At 36.4% G+C, this 13,600-nt stretch overlaps 1 protein-coding gene across 1 annotated transcript in view; it reads left to right on the forward strand.

Annotated features, from left to right (window-relative positions):
* The first annotated feature begins 1,137 nt into the window (after window positions 1-1,137).
* The window catches only part of LOC139712457 (ceramide synthase 6-like), a 50,005-nt gene continuing 37,542 nt past the window's right edge, over window positions 1,138-13,600 (forward strand). The window contains exon 1 of the mRNA XM_071624274.1: window positions 1,138-1,531. Within this exon, the coding sequence (XP_071480375.1) occupies window positions 1,362-1,531 (170 nt within the window). The 5' untranslated portion in view covers window positions 1,138-1,361. The remainder of the gene's footprint in view (window positions 1,532-13,600) is intronic.

A 13,600-nucleotide genomic window follows, 5' to 3' on the forward strand; every position in this document is an offset into this window, starting at 1 on the left:
CTTCAATACCAGCATCATAAGAAACGTATCAATTTCTAACAAAACAATTGTGACGTCATAAAGTAATTTTGACATTGCGCGAGCATTGCTTCATGCCGTCACCGTGTAAGATTTTTGAACAAAACGATTGTAACGTCACAAAAGCAGTTCTGGGGGGCGTTTCATCAACGAGTTCGTCGGAGGTTTTCACCGACAAATTTGCTATCAGCCAATCAGACGCAAGGATTTCAGTAGCTTTTAACAGTTGTCGGTGTAAATCACCGACAAAAAGTTTCATGAAACACCCCCCTGACACCATGCGCTGCTTCTGGGTCAGTGCAGGGGGGCGTTTCATCAACGTGTTCGTCGGAGGTTTTCACCGACAAATTTGCTATCAGCCAATCAGACGCAAGCATTTCAGTAGCTTTGAACAGTTGTCAGTGTAAATCACTGACAAAAAGTTTCATGAAACGGTCCCCAGGATCAACATCGCATTCACCGCACGTCTCGCCTTGCATTTTTCCCCATTTTCACTTCTTTTGTTTAATTTTTTTTTTTACCCCAAATATAAAACACGTATACTTTGCCTAATTTCAACTTTCCTGTTAAACTATAGGCCTCGGTGCCTCCAAAAGAACTACTCGAGGGCTGCACTGCGTCACCATCAACATTATCATCTTCATCTGCATCGTCGTCCTCGGCAACATCACTTTCACTACATTTTCTCCAAAGAGATTTTTCTCCTCTGCGGAAAATCTCTTTGATTTTCTCCAGTCAGCACCTGCAGCTGCGGCGTTCGTGTTGTATTTGTCGCGTCTGTGTGCCAGCGGCTAGCTGCGCCCTCAAAGTTCGCCTCTTTCATCATCATAACAATAGAATGCAATCGATCGATTGAAGACGCTTGATGCTTCTTGTGCGTGCGATCACCATCGGAGTGTATCACCATGTGAGACAATTGCGGTTTTGGCTTGGAATGGAACCTGCTGCGTGTACGTGAAGAAGCGAGGAGTTCTGTGGTGTCTGCTACTGATATCTCGACTGCATGATATGCGCATTCTTCGCGCGATTTTGCTTCGGTCCTTTGGTGTTGGCCTCGCTCGGTGGGTGCGTGGCGTTCGACCTAATCTTCATATCGATGTAAGCTGGCTAGCTCGCAGGTGGCTGCGGCAGCGGTCGTGGGATACAGGTTGTACATTTTTGTATCTAGTGTTTTGTCTAGTATTTGGCAAGGCTTCTAGCGATTCTACAGTGCAGTGGAAACGAACACATAAATAGATAATTTACAGCTAGCTTGCGTAGTGCCACATGGACAGACGACTGCCGCACGTACATGTATAACGCGTAACGGTTGACGACCAGCAAGCAGGCAGAAGGAACAGAAAATGGCAGGAGGAATATCATGGTTTTGGAACGAAAGATTCTGGTTGCCAGCCAATGTCACCTGGGCAGATCTGAAGAATACAGATCATGCAGTTTATCCGAAGCTTGAAGATTTCTATGCGGTTCTTCCTCTTGCCGTTGTGTTGCTCGGTATTCGCTTCGTATTTGAAAGGTAAGTTGCTTGTTTATTTGGATGATGCACGGAGATGACATACGACTGACTCACACACCCGCCGCGCCGCCGGCCGCCGGAGGATGGGCCGGTGAACGCGGTTTGTTGGTAATGGTTGGACACGGAGCAGGGGGGTGGTATGTGGTGTGGAGCATGGAGCGCGTTGGCAGTTAGGAATGAATAGGAGGGTTTAGGCGTCGCTACGCTACCTGAGCTATCTGACCGACCCGCTGCTGTACATCCATGGAAACCTGACATTAGTAATGTTACAGTTGCTTACATGGTCCATGTGATTGCAGCCCCCAGATATTTCACATTCCAGTCATTCAAAAAACAAAAACAAACAAACAAAACAAAAACAAATTGCACCATGATCAAAGTTCTGAAATGCAAATGATTGATCCTTGGTTAATAAAAGCTAACAGTTAGACTCTATTGATTCTAGTTCCCAATCACTAACGTCACACCAAACCAAAAAAGCGTAGACAGAGTGAGAAAGATCCGTCTGTCTGGAGGAGTCTTTTATTTTTGTGATGTTATCGCTCTCCGAAGGAGGATGCGTGAAGCCAGACGCAGTCTCCGTGGAACATATCCCTGACGACCAGATACAGACTGATCTTTCGGTCAAACCAAAGCGTTGATATGGACATTGACTTTTCAGGTCGTTGCTCAAACTCTGTTTGTGTGTGTGTCTGTGAATGTTTGTGTGGGCTCCTAACGTTAAAGTCTAGACCATATAACATACATTGTAAGAATTGCATTTTTCAACTGACCTCAGTCAACTTGCCTAAAAATATTTGTACATTTTTTTTGTAGCTCCTGGTTGCATTAAAGATGATTATGTTGCATGATCACATTTCTATATTAGATGGCTAACTTATGCAGGCAGCGGATGCCACAGTTGTTCACGAAAATTGAGTTGTTTTGAGTGACAACATGAAGTCAAATTCGATATTGATGCTTCCTAAATAATAGCCGGTTTGGTTTATTTTTACATGAGTGATTGGAATAAGCCATAAAGTATTTCCTGTGATTTTGGTGCAATTTGGGCATGCAGAATTTGAGATCTGGTCCTTCAGGTGTATGGATACAAAAGTACTAAAAATAAAATAGCACTGCCTATCAATACACAGTGTCGATTGAAGATTGAATGCTGGTACATAACATTGTAAGTACATTTGTATTAGATGTATTTCCCCCGTCCGGATAGTACAATGTTATGAATATGATGAAACATCATTGTCAGCATGATTACAATTACACAGAAAAACTGTTGGCACCATACAAACCCCTTTAGTATTGCAATGGTCTACATATCATAAAGTTGATCCCATATGTCAGAAGATACTTTTTAATCACACAGGTGTGTAGCTTGACCTTTTGTTTGTTTGTTTGTTTGTTTGTTTGTTTGTTTGTCTTTGAGAACCCTTACCAGACCACACATTGTAGGCCTTTGTGCCTACTGGCCCAGGAAACATCATCATGCCATAGCTTTCTGTAGAATTTTTTTTATTGAAAGGTTTATTTATTCATATCACATCTCGTAGCCCAAGGGCTAAATTGCGTGTAATATAACATAAAATATGCACATACAAATTCAAACATTCAGACAATTACAGAATAAAGCATTTACACGTGTGATAGAAATAAGTGGGAAAATATCATAATTACAGAAATCAATAAGTTGAGCATTATGCAAGATAAGAACATATTCCGCATTTGTCAAAACAAACAGAATTACACAAAAAATACTGTGACGACTGATTTGCCTCTACTCCATTAAAACTACAAAACATCATACACAAAACATCAGGTTTACATGACTGATAAATAAAAGGTATTTCGAAATGTGATTGCACAACCCCAAATATAATTAAATCACTGTTTTTACATTTCATAACAAAATTTCATTCTGATGGCTGAGTTATCACATATGACTTATATACCCTACATATAGCACTCTCAACCGACCCTTCCAAAGCCCCGTAACCCACATTCTTCTTTAAACATCATCAAAATAACATCAAATTCACAGAAAAATTCGTCTAACTGTACAAAAGTATGGATACAAATTTCATATTTCTCCATTCAGAATTTGCAGAAATATGGGGAAAAGATAACGTTGTGAAATGATCTCTTTACAATATTTATGACCATTTTGGTTGTAACTTGGATGAGCAATAATACAACCTTTTGGTAGCAAAGTGTCATGAGTACACCTTTATAGTGTATTGTACAAATTGTACATGTACACGTATACACTTGTATCTCACTTATTGGTCTTTGGACCAAAACTGAATAAGAGTGAAACATCTGTTATGTGGCTGGGAGCTGCCAAGTTAAAATGGTCACTCGATCTTGATTTAGTGTGGACAGACACACCCACAAAGTACTTAGGATTTTATGTTTCACCTGATATGGATAAAGCACGAGCATTGAATTGGGAAAACAAACTTACGAAATTGCAAAGACTTTTGGAAAATTGGAGAAAAAGAAAATTTACTCTTTTTGGTAGATTGACTATTGTAAAAACCTTAGCTTTAAGTCAAATAGTTCATATACTTATGGTTGACACAATTCCTGAGAAAATATTGAAACGATTGAATAATCTGTTATACACTTTTATTTGGCAAGCAAAAACTGAAAAAGTGAAACGAACTATTATGATTAAAGAGTTTGAAAAAGGAGGTGTTAATATGATCGATCTTTCTAAGCAAAAACTCAGTTTCCGATTGAGATGGCTTGGTCGCACTATACATAGTAGGTGCAACGAAAGGAACATGGAGTAAAATGTGTTTTTATTGGTATAACTTTTTTGGTGGATTAGAATTGTTACTAAATTCTAATTTGGATTGTTTGAATATGAAGAGGATAAGTAAAGATCAACTTCCGTTGTTTTATATTGAAATATTAGAAGCTTGGTTAATGATAAAGAATGATATTTGTTTAAAATTTCAACCATGGTACACGGAGTACAATATGAAATTTTGTGGCATAATAGAAATGTAACTTATCATAAAAATACCTTTTTTTATGATGGTTGGTATCAAAGTGGAATTGTATTTTTTAAAGACTTTTTTAGGAATGGTAAGTTTATATCCATTCCAGAAATTTTGTATCAACTTAAACGACAGAAAAGTAAGCAAACGTTGATTTTTTATTATATTTTATTACGCCAGGCTATCCCAAAAGCATGGATGAGCAATTATGCGGAATCAAGTATAAAGTTTCATAATAGGTTATTAGAAATTCCTAAAATAAGAATAGGAATAAGAAAGCAGAAAAGAAGTATTCAAGATGTTTCAGCCAAACAGTTCTACAAACTATTGTGTACACAATGTCCCGATAGCAACAGATGTTGTATATACTGGGAAAAGATATTCGACTCATCATTTGATTGGATGAATATATTCAAAAGAAACTTGTGTTATTGTAAAGAAAACAAATTGAAAGAATTTAATTTTAAGATTTTGTATAATCTACTACCAGTTAAAAAGAATTTGTACAGATGGCAAATCAAAAGAGATGGAAAATGTGAGCATTGCGGTATAGATGAAGATAATCTCCATGCGTTTATTGAGTGTAAATTGAATAAGATTTTCTTTTCGTATCTAGCAGTTATAATCAAAATTATAATATAATGTTGATTTTAAGATAACGCGAATGCATCTGTTAAAAGCCCATAAAGAGACTGAATTAGATTTGCTTTTGACAATTGCCTTTTGGTGTATCTATACTGTTAAGAAATAAAACTGGAAAAGAATGTCGTGAAACTAATTTGCAACATTTGTTTGGAAGAGAAATTTGTAAAAGAATAGAGGAAGATTTGAATAGCAAGAAAACATATTATAATTTACCAAAGCAAATGAAGTATATTGTGTACATGTAAATAGTTTGTGGTTTCCTTTTACTCTCAGGAACCCCTCTTGAAGCTCATTGTATTTTTTTTTCATTTTTGTATAATGTGATATTAAATGTTGAATTATGGCTCAGTAGGCAATAAATACCCTGTTGGGGTCCAAAAAAAAAATGATTACAATTACACAGAAAAACTGTTGGCACCATACAAACCTCTTTAGTATTGCAATGGTATCATAAAGTTGATCCCATATGTCAGAAGATACTTTTTAATCATACAGGTGTGTAGCTTGACCTTTTGTTTGTTTGTTTGTTTGTTTGTTTGTTTGTTTGTCTTTGAGAACCCTTACCAGACCACACATTGTAGGCCTTTGTGCCTACTGGCCCAGGAAACATCATCATGCCATAGCTTTCTGTAGAAATGATCTCTTTACAATATTTATGACCATTTTGGTTGTAACTTGGATGAGCAATAATACATACAACCTTTTGGTAGCAAAGTGTCATGAGTACACCTTTATATAGTGTATTGTACATGTACACGTACACTGTATACACTTGTATCTCACTTATTGGTCTTTCTTGTACAAGTATGTTGGACATTATACACTGTACCCTGTTATTATCAAAATACATTGCTATAGCTTTTTGAGCTCAGGAAAAAAACCCCACCAAATTCAACTGAGGCACACTTTTTTCACACACACACACAGACACACACACACAAGCCTTGCCCATGCAAGCTAATTTTGGTGCATGTACTGTCGGTCTTAACATACCTTGGATAACATACAATGTACACGTACCTTGGATGTGGGCATAAAGTTAGACTTAAACTTATTTGCCCCTCGGTGTTGTCATTACATGACATTAATAACTTTTTGTTAGGCGCTGTGCAGTATTACATGGACAAAAAAATATCCCATCGGGGTTGTATTTGTTCTTGACTTGACTCCAGAACCTCTCTAGGTTAGACTTGAAACTATTCACGGATGGGCTGTCAACTACAAATGATGGCAACTTATTCCACTCACTAATAACTCTTTGAAAGAAAGAACACTGTCTCACTTAAGACTTTACATGTTTCTTCAGTATCTTAAATTCATGACCACACGTCCTTCCTCCAACTGAGAACTCAAAAAACTCTGAAGACTTCATATTATCAATCCCATTCACAATCTTAAAAATCTGTATCATATCAGCTCTATGTGTATAGAATGCCAATGAAGGCAATTTTAAGTGTTTACCAGTAAGTCTTGCTTCATTACTCAAAGTTCTGAGTGGAGGTATCAATTTGGTAGCTCGACGTCTTATACGAGCAAGTAGAAGTGCATGATTGCTGATGATAGGGTTAGGTCCTGAGTTTGGAAAACAGGCTTTAAAAGTTCAAATTTGATGCTTAGTGCAATTATCAGTGACCACCATATGCACAAAATTGAATGACGAATTTGCAACACTCTTGCAGTGCTCAACAATGTACACGCGTGTACCTTGTTAAAACTTTAGGAGTTACACTGGTCTATGTACCTTGAACCTTGAAATGATAATCCCTGCAACAGCTCGTCGAAAGCTAAACTGGGATGGGCTGTGTGATGACGACATTGGCCGACGGTGCTTGAAAGTTCTATTATACAGATGTAGCTATTTACAATAAAATGTCATGTGTGTGCAAATAGAATGAATAAAATATAGAGATGCCTCCTTGGCATTGCCTGTTCACCCATGTGAACATTACCTCTTGTCACTGTTTACAAACATACAAGTGTATGTCAGTTTCTTTTCAATGACTTTCTATTCTATTGTTTGACCCATGTTGCTCCCTGTAAAATCCAGTGTTTGCTTATTTTCTTTAATCTAAATCCCTGAAACGATAATGCCAGATGTGTGTAGTGTTAAGATAATTTCAAGATTTTTTTTTTTTTTTTTTTTTTTTGGGGGGGGGGGAGATTTAATCACTATCACTAAAATTTTGTAAAAAGATTCATGTCTTAGTCTCAGATGGTTTGTTAGGAATCATAGTGCATGATATTGTAGGTTGTTCTTCTCATACTCCTCAAGACATTAAAAGTCCTGTTTACCTTAGGGAGCGATGATTCAAAATTTTTCAAAGATATCACTTTTGATGCATATATATATAATGTGCAGGTCTGTTGTATCACAAAGCATACTACCATATAAATTTTTTACAATAAAGCCTAAAATATAAGGAGATATCACTTTTTTTTCTCATCAAACCATAACTGTAGACGGCATAGTCTGGAAACATTTTTATTAAAACTATTGTTCATATTTTGTATATTTAACAATACTTCATATCAATTATAGTTGTTTCTATCTCTAACTCACATTTTAGAACTAGTTTGAAGCAGTAATGCTGGGTTTTTGTTTCATCTGCAAATGGTAAATTATGCCTTTAACCTTGTCAGTTTGTTTGCCATGTACACACAAGTCATACTTATTTTGGGAAGATATTGTTCCATGAAGTGATCTGACTATAATAGTGGGCAGTTGCAAGCAAACTGCAGTGTTCAGTTCGTGAATGAATAAATAGTACATTGTAGTACCGGTATGTAATGTTCCGTAAGACCTATTCAAGGACTCGAGGACGCTCTGTGCAATTGTGTAATGTACAGGTGTGTGCTTGTCTACTGATACCGACACTGATGAGCGCACACACCAACACTCACACTCATACTCGCACACACCAGTACATAACAAGATGCATGCATTTTCCATTGAACCAGACTGAATAGCAAAGCTGCCAACAGCAGACATTTGTGGTTACCCGTACCCCTGCTCAGCAATCGACGTAGCCCGTAAAGGGACATGGCAAGAAATTTTTTCCTAAAAGTCGTTCGACTTACTAAGTCGTTCCCATGACTTACTAAGTCGTTCCCTTGACTTCGTACATTGTACTAAGTCATTCCCACGACTTAAGGAGAAAGTCGTTCCCTCAACTTACGATTCTAAGTCGTTCCTTCGACTTACTACAACAGCATTTTTCCACTTGATGCTCTTATTTTTATTTACAAAATCATTCCATACAAGTGTAGAAAAGTGAAAATAGCTTGCAAGTTCGTCATGCCAGAGTGTGAAGCCTCCTTCACTCTTAAAAATACCCTCCATTAATGAGTTCTCTCCCTCCCTCCCCCAGCCCCCACTTGAATAAGGCTTAAAGCTGACCACAACAATAAAAGGCTTACTGGTAGTTTCCATTGGTCAACAGTAGGCCACTCTGTTGGACCTGCCTTAAAAACGCGTGTATGCTCAATTTAAGAATATGAAAATAGAGTTGTAAGCACAAAATTCTTAGGAGTAATTATAGATGAAAGATTATCTTGGAATTATCATATTGATTGCATAGCCAGTATTATATCAAGAAACATAGGGGTTTTGTATAAATTACAGTATCTTCCTAGAAACATCCTTAAAATGTTATATTATGCTTTGATTTCACCACATATTAATTACTGCATTATTGTATGGGGATTCACTTTTAATAAGAATATTGATCGAATATATAAATTACAAAAATGGGGAGTGCGTTTAATAACCAATTCAACATATGCTTCCACCAGTTTACCTCTGTTTTTAGAAACTCAGATATTACCCATTCAAGATTTAATTTCATTAGAGTCTGCAATATTCATGTTTAAACTTAATAATACAACAATAGTTTTCTCCCTGATGTATTCTCTGATTATTTTACCCTCAATAGTTCAATTCTATACCAGAACTGCTCAGAGTATTCATCCCCCATTAAATCGCACATCTTGTACGCAGTCATCAATATTTTATAAAGGTACTATTTTATGGAATGATTTGAATATAGTTTTCAGGATCAGTAAGACCGTAAGACAATTTAAAAGATTATATCAAACAACATCTTTTTGATGCAATTAGTAAAGTCACAGGTTGATGAATAGTTAAATATGGAGTTTTCTTTTTTTCTTCTCTACTTTCATATCTACACATATCCGTTTTTTATTGTCAAGTTGTAAATCTTATCGTATTTTGCATTCATGTTTGTTTTAATTCAGTTACAAACCAATGATTATAAATGATTACATACATGTATATCTACATCACAATATTTCTTAAGGGATCATTTTCAATAAGCCTACTTTGTGCTTCTCATGATTCCGCCACTATCATATTTGACACCATGTATTTTTGTTTGTTTGTTTGTCTGTCTGTTTGTTTTTAATACAAAGTTTGTAAACCAATCATGAAAGTGGAAATAAATGAAATGAAAATGAAAATGAAAGTAGACTTTCATATCGTATATGTACATTGTGCTTGTTTTACATTGTACGTGTATGTCCTGTAGGCTCCTGTGCCCAATACCAGAGCTCTACATTCTACAACCATACATGTACCTCTTATTCCCCTGGGCTTAAAATAGCAATTGTAGTGGATTTTTCAAAAATTTTATTCAATGTTGCACACATTGTTTTATGATTTTTAAAACTCTGGTTTCATTCACTGAAATGATTGTTAATTGAATTATGGATAGCCCATGTTGTAGATAACAGATGTTGTTGTTGTTAGTTGTTGCTGCAGTTGTTGTTGTAGTTGTTATTGTTGTTGTTCTTAAGGGAGAATTTGTGAAAAGTCCCACTCTGCATCTATGTATGCAATGGAAGTTTAAATGTTGAACAGCTTTTACTCAGTATGACTATCCAATAATAAACTTAAGGCTCTTGTCTTGAATTTTAGGTTTCACAGACTCACGCACAAGTGTACAATGTACTGTACAATAAACATACACAAAAAAAAACCTCGATAAATGTACAAAAGTCTAGTATGAACTGTGCAAAGTCCATGTTGCTGCAATTTGGTTCCTGGTAAACTTCCCACTTTTACGTACATATATTGTAGTCTCAATCACTGTGCAGAATATGACACAAAGTACATTCGCAGTTGCAATCTTCTCATGCTGCAAGTATTCTGCAACACCTGTATGCTTGATCCATCCATGGACCTAATATGACATGGACTATTCACGGCAGCCTTTTTTTGATTTAATGATCGTCACCGACACCTGATTATGTGCATCTTAATGAGTACAATATGTACATTCAGGTGTCTTGACAATAACGATTGTGTAATCAGGTATCGTCACTTACAAATTAATCGTTTCCCTAATCTCAGTGTTGTTTCGCTGATGTGCCTTTTTTTAGATGGAAATGTCTTTGAATAAATTATACAGATGATGAGGAGCAGCAAACCTGAGATCATTACAAATTTTGTGTCAAAAGATGGTTAATTACTGATTCGCACATTTTCACACTCGCATTCAGACCTTGCCTAATGGCAAGATACATACTGTATATCTGTTCTCTACCATTACTGCCCCTTTTTGCTCTGGAATAAGCTGGAGAAAAGTGAAATATTGAGATCACAAATGACAATCATTCTGCCAAAACATTAGCTTTCTTTTAAAAACTGCGTGCTTCTCCTAAGCGAAATTGTTTGAGGTATGATTTCCTAATATACACCACAACTGCACATTCACTTTACTTGATTTTTGTGAGTTACTGTACAATGTATTTTCTTCAGCGCATATAGTTTTAGATTTCTCGAATCTCCATCTTGTTCTTCTCCCGGCTTGCTGGTGGTGACGATCATGGGATCAAAGCAGTGAAGCATGCTAAAAATGTCTTTGTGGCGCTTTTGAGATGTACGGGTGCATGAATTAATTAACGATACAATGAATGTCCATGTGTATTAGGTCCATGATCCATCACTGGAGGTTCGCAGTTTGCTGTTGGTTCGTAGTTGGAGGTTCTGAGAATTGTTTGGTGGCCTTCATTATTGTTGCCTGATCCTTTTTTTGTTCCAAACATTTTCTAAGCCCCCCACCCCACCCCATAATTGTTACTTTGCCCATTATTCATAAATTCTTGTACAGTAGTGTAATTAATGTTGACAGGCTTTTGATGTTATGCATAATTACTCTTCTTAATGGAAATGGGGAAGAGATAATGGGAAAGTGTGAACAAGGTAATGCCTTGTCACTGCGTCTTTTATGCATTGTAATTAAAGGCATTGATCAGCTCCACTGATACATTTATGGTACTGATATTACTGATACGATTTATCATTATTATTTGTTTTTGTTTGGGGGGGGGGTTCGTTTTGTACACGTATGGGGAGGGGGGGGGGAGGGTATGTTAGGGAATAAGGAAAAAATGAAATCATTGTTGTTGTTACAAACATCCCTGTACCAACATCTATTTCAGGTACACTCCAGTAGTATACTGTAGGTACTGGTATATTCTTTGCCCATGATCTTACATTGTATCATGTGATTGATATTGAAAGAGAAACTTTTAATAGAGGAAAATACCTAGTATTCCAAAAGTGGCAAAACATGTTACGGAACAGTCAGTTGTAACTTGCTTTCAATGGTGAACATTGCCCACATACAGTGCATAGTGTTGCTGTATCCCTTCCATTGTAGGCTAAGCTGGACTCTTTCTTTTAAAGCTTTGTTCAATTTAATACAAGACATGGGTAGTTCACAGCTTACTGTTGATACTTTTTCAGCTACAGCTGATTAACTCTGATTATAAAATGCAATTCCACAGTGTGTTCAAGTTGGTCTAATATCAATGGGATAAAATCAGGCAAACAGAGTGGTTTCTTTATTGGATATTGGATTTAAATCATAAAATTTTGGAATTCTAAATTGAATACTAAACTGTAAATATACACTAGATTTCATTTACTTTTAAACATAAAATTGAAACATCTACATTGTATCAGTTGTATTCTTGGCAGCTACAATGTAGCAGGTATGGTCTTGCAGCAGTAACAAAGCAATTATGACTTCTGGGATAAAGGGGTCTAAAATACATTGTAGCTTCTACATAATTATGTAAAATGCCATATAACAAAACATTGACTTATTGTGAACAATATTTAGGCATAGTTGTGAGTTGATAACAACGCTGCTTTGAACTTGTAATTTGCACACAGTTTGGACCGATATTTCTTCAGTGTAACTGGTGTAAAATGCCATATAACAAAACATTGACTTATTGTGAACAATATTTAGGCATAGTTGTGAGTTGATAACAACGCTGCTTTGAACTTGTAATTTGCACACAGTTTGGACCAATATTTCTTCAGTGTAACCATGTCAAATTGCTAAATTCCACAATTTGTCATCCTTTCAATAGTCCAATTTTGATGATACAATGTACACTGTACTTGTACCGTTATATTCATGTTACACCATTGATTTATGTATTATTAAAGGGAAGGTAAACCCAAAGAACAATGTGGATTGAGTGAAAGCAGCAACATTAGTAGAACACATCAGTGAAAGTTTGAGGAAAATCGGATAACCGATTCAAAAGTTACGAATTTTTAAAGTTTTGGTGTTGGAACCTCTGGATGAGGAGACTACTAGAGGATATGACGTATGAGTGGACAACAATAGGGTCAATCCATGTCAAATCATCCAGTGCTTGTCACCCGACCCCCTCCGATTTTCTTTAAAATCGCACCAAATGTTCCCCTAAGTGTCTGACGGAAAATCCCAAAATATTTTGCCCCAAGGTCAATTGGTTGCTAAGATACAGCCTCACATAGCAACCAATGCACATTCCAAAATATTAGTTAAAAGAAAATTATGCATTTTTGATCGATTGTGGTAGCATGGATATTTATGCAAAAGTGTTCATTATGTGGAAATTGAGAGAACTTTATAATCTTTGCAAGAAAAAGTGCCTGTGACGTGAAATTGACTTTTCGTTAACGTGCGCGAGGTCACCGAAAATGGTGTTAAATGTTAATTTTGAAAATTTCAATGCATATTTAAAGGCTAATATCTTCCACATTTCATCACCTCAGGTTCTAAGATATTATGCTGTTGAAGGCTTTGACTTGCTCAGTAATTTTGAAAAAAATCAGCGGATTCGTGCTCACCGTTTTTACGGAGAGCGCCCTCAAAGTTGACAAAAATGAAAAATGTGTCAAATTCAAGGTCACGGATCACCCTTCGTCCCACCTAGGAATGGCATCAATTTTTGTGTATTGATAGACATTTACCTATATTATCTTGGGTTACCAAAGAAATTTTGCTACCGAAATGTTAAATGGTAAATTTACCCCACTGAAAATGGTCGTAAACGGCCAAATTTCCATGTAATATCACATAGTGGGTTTAGAGGACATTTCAAATGTCCATGCTTTCAAGAT

The sequence above is a fragment of the Diadema antillarum genome, unplaced genomic scaffold (assembly GCF_040938485.1).
Source record: "Diadema antillarum isolate AM-2024a unplaced genomic scaffold, OU_Dant_1.0 seq00001808_RagTag, whole genome shotgun sequence".
Taxonomy (NCBI): Eukaryota; Metazoa; Echinodermata; class Echinoidea; order Diadematoida; family Diadematidae; genus Diadema; species Diadema antillarum.